At 36.4% G+C, this 6,647-nt stretch overlaps 1 protein-coding gene across 3 annotated transcripts; it reads right to left on the bottom strand.

Annotated features, from left to right (window-relative positions):
• Positions 1-174: 174 nt before the first annotated feature.
• men1 (multiple endocrine neoplasia I) lies at positions 175-6,610 on the bottom strand. 3 transcript variants are annotated; one of them, XM_051116065.1, is made up of 10 exons: positions 6,465-6,610; positions 5,103-5,574; positions 4,538-4,746; positions 3,595-3,723; positions 3,371-3,411; positions 3,207-3,294; positions 2,987-3,123; positions 2,033-2,171; positions 1,742-1,915; positions 175-1,237 (listed from the first exon to the last, which is right to left on the bottom strand). In XM_051116065.1, exons 2-10 carry the CDS (start codon positions 5,536-5,538, stop codon positions 737-739), a joined length of 1,854 nt encoding a protein of 617 aa, XP_050972022.1. In that variant the 5' UTR covers positions 5,539-5,574; positions 6,465-6,610; the 3' UTR covers positions 175-736. The 3 variants fall into 3 exon arrangements, with proteins under 3 accessions (XP_050972022.1, XP_050972023.1, XP_050972024.1); XM_051116066.1 differs by having other exon boundaries at positions 6,358-6,476; XM_051116067.1 differs by lacking the exon at positions 6,465-6,610 and adding an exon at positions 5,667-5,740.
• Between the last annotated feature and the right edge of the window lie 37 nt (positions 6,611-6,647).

The raw sequence follows: 6,647 nt of genomic DNA, 5'->3' as shown, positions 1-6,647 counted from the left end.
AGAACCGATTCGCAGACAAGCGCTGTCTTCACCCATTACTAGACGCGATACTCTTTACTGCTTTTGCGCATGTGCATAGCATCAATAGGCGACCACATTGCAAGTATTTACATACAATAACTCTTCGCAACATGGGTGACATTAAATAAAGGGCAGTGAAACACTCGCTTTTTGTTTGAGTTGTTTATTTAGTGGAAAATACACTTTCATGTCAAGAAAATAGTTTAATTGAACATAGAATTTTTTTTAAAAGGATACCTGCTGTGACACTATAACCTTGAGAACACATGAAAACCATCAGCTATGTGGACAATAACAAAAGAAGTGCAACACTTACATACATATATAGGTATAACATCGCAACATTTTTAACACATTAGATTTGTGAAGCAAATAAATGTTCAATTGTATTGCAAACAAAACGCTAGTTGACAAAAGAATTGCATTTTTTCCTAAAATCCTGATAAAGCAAAACAATCACTTTGGCTTCTTGTAATTTGGATTTTATCTATTAGAACTTTGAATTGTAATACAAAATTAAGGCAAATTAATCAAATTACTTTATACTATAAAATAAAGCAAAATAGCTGGTGCATGATGGATTTTCTGGACTCCAACTTATAATGGTTATAATATTAGCTTATCAAAATATCTGATAACAGTCAATTTGCAGGTAAATGAATGAACTTCACTCAAAAAAAAAAAAAAAAAAAAAAAAAAAAAAACTATAATAATTTTACAGAGTTTTGCGAGGCCGTTTCATGAAGGACAAGGTGTAATCTCCAGAAGGTGTGGGTTTCTGTCTCTTCATCTGCACTTGGGACTGGGCCGTGAGCTGCAGTTTAATGGCACTAGAGTTGATCTTGGCTGCAGAGAGGAGCTCCTTCATACCCTTCATCTTCTCACTGTGGAAAGCCACCACCGGCCCTCCCTGCACTGCGGTGGGCTGGGTAGGAGAAGGTGTGGGACTTGGGGATGAGGGCTCATTTTTGCCATCGGACTCTTTACCTCGAGTGCCAGCAGAGGAACGTCTGCGTCCTCCTTCTCCGCCCACCTTTTTGGGCACTGGATTTTGAGGGGGCAGCGCTGCACTTGGAGATGACGGTCCTGCTTGTTCATCTAATTTAGATTCCCGCCTCGGGCCCCGCCTACGCCCCTCACGCTGGTCTTCACTGGACTGATCATCATCATCAACTGGTTCAGCATCTTTGGTGATGATTGACACTTTTTGCCTGATCTGATAAAGAGCAAGTACATTGTGTGAGATTATAAATATCATTCGTGACCCTGGACCACAAAACCAGTCTAAAGTAGCCAAAAAGACATTTTATGGGTCAAAATTATAGATTTTTCTATTATGTCAAAAATCATTAGGTTTTTAATTAAAGATCATGTTCCATTAAGTTATTTGGTAAATTTCCTACTGTAAATATCTCAAAACTTAATTTTTGATTAGTAATATGCATTGCTAAGAACTTCATTTGGACAACTTTAAAGGCAATATTCTCAGTATTTAGATTTTTTTTTTTGCACCCTTAGATTTCAGATTTTCAAATTCAGTTATATTTTGGCCAAATACTGTCCTATCCTAACAAACCATACATCAATGGAATGCTTATTTATTCAGCTTTCAGATAATGTATACATTTAAATTTAAAAAAACGTACTCTTTTGACTGGTTTTGTGGTCCAGGATCAAATTTTGATGAAACTTGAAATTCTGAAAACTGCAGGGTTTTTACCTGTGCATCAAAGCGACTAAGGGACTGAACCAGGTAGGTGGCCCAGCCTACATGAAGCACTGGCGTGGGACTTCCTTCTTCCCATTTACAAATACCATCATAGAACCGAAGTAAGTGAGCGAAGCACTCTGGATCCTGAAGGGCAGATAAAGCAGCTACCTGTCTGGGCTGGTCCTTTGAGGTAAAAAAACACGAATACAGAACTTGTTCACAACTTCGTTCTTTTACATCTTAGAACTTCGTTCTAAGACATTTTATATATCTTTATTTTTATGTATAAATAAACAAGACCTCCTTTTCAGTTTCATCAGCCCCTTCGCCACCACTTTCAGCAGCAGCTGCTGTCTCTTTAAGGAGGGTGGGAATGACATCATTAGCAATGTCAAAAAACTCCTTATATATCTCCTCATCTTCTCTGCAGTAGTTGTAACTATAGACCAAGAAAAAACAAGTTACGGAATTAAATATTACACTTTGTTCTTGAAGCAATACTAAATTCCATGTATTTGGACCATATATATATATATATATATATATATATATATATAAAACATTGTTTATAACAATGAAGTCATAACAGTTCAGAGCGGCACAAACAAACTGAAAACACGTCAGAAGGACAGAGGCCAGGAGATAGCTGATGTTGTCAGAAGGAAGAGGAAACAGGAAGAGCAGGAAAAGGAAGTGGATGGGAGTGAGCAGTGGCTCTAGGCGTGCTTTGTGCAGACATCCTTCAGGACATTAGAATATAGTATTTTTAGCACTCTGTCCACTGCACTGTGTTTAGAGGGAGGAAAGTACAGATTGTCTCTCCCGACAGGGACCAGCGCCAAGGCTAAGACACAAATGAGCTTTCTAAAGACAAACAGCTTGAGACAACACAGACAATGCTGGTGAACGCCACATTTTCCATTTAGTACAAACATTCAAGATGGCAGTTATCATACTGCCATCTAATCATGACTGTGCAGAATTAATACACCCATTTTAGTTCAGAGACTTTTTATATATATATATATATATATATATATATATATATATATATATATATATATATAAAATATATATTTATTTATATATTTTTTTTTTACATAAATCTTTCTTAGTTTTATTTGGCAATAAACTTTATGCAACATGTATGCAACTGTAATAAATAAACACTGCCCCCTGCTGTTAAAGTTAAGTCAGAAACAACTAAAAATTCAATGTCATTTAATTTTCAGCTTTCTGTGGTGTTTGACTTACTCTTGCATCACTGACGCAGCCTCTGCCCAGGCACCCAAAGCCTCTCGGACATTTCTGTGCCTATAATGATATCCTGCTAGATACATGAAAGGGTATATGTGCTCGTTGTTGTAATATTTCTTAGCTGACTCCACAGCCTGGAATTTAAATAAAATACAGATTAATTGTCTTTCATAATGGCAACCTTGTACATTTCTCTGATATAACTAAAATCATATACCTTTAGGTGAATGGAGAGAGGGTTTTCCTTGTCAGTCATTGGTTCCTGATCTTCAAGGTCAGCCAAAGTGCCCATTGCCATAGGATACCTTCAACACACCCAATAGTTCAAATGAGTTACATCTCTGCTATGATTTTGTCTGATTTATTAGAAACACATCACACCTCTCCAAGTCCCCTCGATCATATAGCAGCCACAACAGCCTCTGCAAGAAAAAAAAAAAAAAAAAATTAAAATCTGAATGACAACAGATACATAAATATGCATGTTTACATATTGTATATGCCAACGTAATTACAATTAACAGTACATAACAGAGATAAAACAGCCAATATAATGCAGGAAACATGATTTAGTGAAAGTTTAAAACAAATTAAAAAAGACGTACTTGCTGGAGCTGAAGTAACTCTGTGCTATCGGTGTGCAGATCTAGAGATGGATTGATGGCGCAAACCATGAACGCTACCTCCATATTCCTGTTGCATTTCATGTAGGAGCCTTTAAGATATAACCAGCTCTAAGAAGAGAGAAAGAAGCGAAGAACAGATTTATAACAAGTTATTAACATAATTTGGTTTTAGTGAGGTTTATTAATGTTTTTCTTATGCTCACCAAGGTTGCATTTATTTGATAACAAATACAGCAAAACGTGTGAAATATTATTAGAGTTCAAAATAACTGTCTTATATTATTTAATGCAATTTATTCCTGTGAAGGAAAAGCTGAATTTCCAGTGTCACGTAGTCCTTCAATAATCCCTTTTAATTTGGTGCTCAAGTAATATTTCTTATTATTACCATCAAGGTTGATAACAGTTGTGCTGCTTAATAGTTTTCTTCTGAACCTGTGATACATTTATCAGGATTCTTTGATGAATAGAAAGTCCATAATAGCATTTATTTTAAATTTAAAAAAAAATTACTGTCACTTGAACAATTTAATGCATATTTGCTGAATAATAGGATTAATTTCATTAAAAAAATAAAAAAATAAAAACAACATTCTTACCCCAAACTATTAAACAGTATTGTGTGGTGTTTATTAATATACAGTAGTTTATAATAATAGAACATTACTACTATTTTTTCTTTTTTAGCTATTTTTCCAGTTACAAGTTACCAGCTGGTCTCAAAGTATGTACTGAATGTATTAAGTCAGGTAAACAGATGTGATCAGATATTGATTGTTTTATCACTTAAAGTGTAACATTTTTTGGGAAATATTTTGCTTGAAAAGCGTGCTTACACTGTTTTGTTTAGTTTTTTAATATTTTTTATATAAAAAATATTTTTTGGATGTTCGGTATTTCGTCAGCTAATGCAATGACATACCCTTTCAGTGATTCCAGCACTGACAGTCTGACCTCTTCTGTCTTCATTGCCCTTCCCATGCCATGTGACCTCTGCAGTCTCCTCCCCATCCTTGCCAAAGATCACCCAGGCGTGGTCCTCTGAGAGAGCCAGATGAACATCCTTCAGGCCCAAAACCTGACACGCAGCTACCACTGCAAATGCTACTCCTGAGCTGTCCAGTTTTGTGCCTTATGAAAACAGAGATAAAAAAAAAAAAAAAAAACTGCAATCTGAGTGTTTGTGACCAAATTGGTACCATTTCATTAAATACACAGTTTAACAGAGATTATAAGACTTTTGCCCCTGGTTTCACAGACAAGGCTTAAGTCCAACTAAAATCTAATTCTGAGCTGTTTCAACTGAAAGAAACTTGCATTGATTGATCTTGAAATATGTCAGTGTCCTTGTTTTGCATCAAGTTGCACACTAGAAATGTTTTTTCTAAGGAACGCTTATAAAAATTACTTTAATGTCCTTTTTGAACTACGGCCTAATCCTGGCTTAGTCTAAGCCATGTCTGTGAAACTAGCCCTTGGAGTTTTACCTGTGATAAGACTGAAGAGGGACTGAATATGCGCCCTGTCCTTGAAATACGACCGGCTAAGACTGTTCCAGATCACATCTGAGACTTTTTTCACCAGCTCACGGCTGGAACCGCCAGCCGGTTTGCGGTACTGTGACAGGTCCACGGCACCAAGAATCTGGGCGGTGAAACGTTCATAGAGGGCAGATATGAGATTCAGCTCTACAGTAGGGAAGCAAGAGTCAAGGCAGTCAGGTTTAAGAGGTTCAAAGCGAACACCCGGGACATTGACAGGAACAACTCTGTTGACAGCAAGGAAGTGCTCTACAAATCCCAACACAAGGGACAGCAGGGCCAGGTCTGGTTCTGGGTTGTTAAGCTCAGCCTCAAAAAGCTGCACCACTCCATCGATGCCCCGAAGAGGGAAATGCTTCTTCTGAGCCGAACGAATCCCCATGGTTAGTGGTTGAGTTCAATCCCAGTCTGATGAATCCTAAAAATATAAATGGATGAGTGACTATAATAATATTAATTCATAACATGGTTTGATTTTATAAAATAAATACACAAGATCATATATACAACCGTTTTTACTGAAAGCAGCATCCGAGTAACAGCTTTAATCAACATATTTCAGCCCAGTTTACTCGCTCATTGTGTTCTGTAGATACAAAGAATGAATTTCTTATCTAACTTTAAGAGTGTCTGATAGTGAAAGCAGAAGTTCAGGCTAATATTTGCTTACTAGACTACATCTATAAGGAAAAAAACAGTTAAGTTTTAGTATTATACTACAGTACTTTAAGATATACCGTGGTGCTACATAATAACAATTTGTTTTATTAAATTATTTATGTTTTTCTATTTATTTGTTTATTTTAAATGATGCCAAGTAGTGAGGTTAGTCTAGGGGAATTCCCAAAGACACGTGTAAGACCATGTCTAATGTCTCAAATATTAAATGTAACATTAAATTTAACATGTAAAAGTTTAAATGCAAAATACACCTTTTGGGCTAGCTGGACATGACAACATTAAATTAGACTGATTTAATGTTAATTTACTATATAGCATTATTGTATACTATATTCATACTGAAGGCAGAAATTTAGCCTAGCTGTCTTGTTATGTAACAAAAATAATGCTAACCAAGATATTAACAAAAATGAGCCAGTGAGTGAAATTTGAGCATGAAAACAACGCAACTGCAACCCATGTGCGTATGGGCGGACATCTGCGTGATGATGTTGTAGCAAGTTAGCTTATACAGTATTACCCGTTTCTAGTGTTTTCCAGCTTGAAGGGCGTTTTACAGGGAACAGATTGTTCTCTCTTTGCTTCCTAAACAATAAAGCGCCGCTCGGGTTCATTCTCACCACATACCTTTGTTGAAATTACATCCACATGCTTTTGTTTTGCCCCCTGCTTTTGCCGCGCAGTAGATAGACAGACGCCTCTACAAACACATGAAACATATACAATCCGTTCGCACGTCAAAACGTTCCATCGGTTGGATTATGCTTGTTCATATTGTGAACATATCAGCGAAATAAAAAGCGTTTCCTG

The sequence above is a fragment of the Labeo rohita genome, chromosome 7 (assembly GCF_022985175.1).
Source record: "Labeo rohita strain BAU-BD-2019 chromosome 7, IGBB_LRoh.1.0, whole genome shotgun sequence".
NCBI lineage: Eukaryota > Metazoa > Chordata > Actinopteri > Cypriniformes > Cyprinidae > Labeo > Labeo rohita.
The sequence above is the reverse complement of the archived record's forward strand: the minus strand, read 5'-3'. Positions and strand labels throughout refer to the sequence as shown.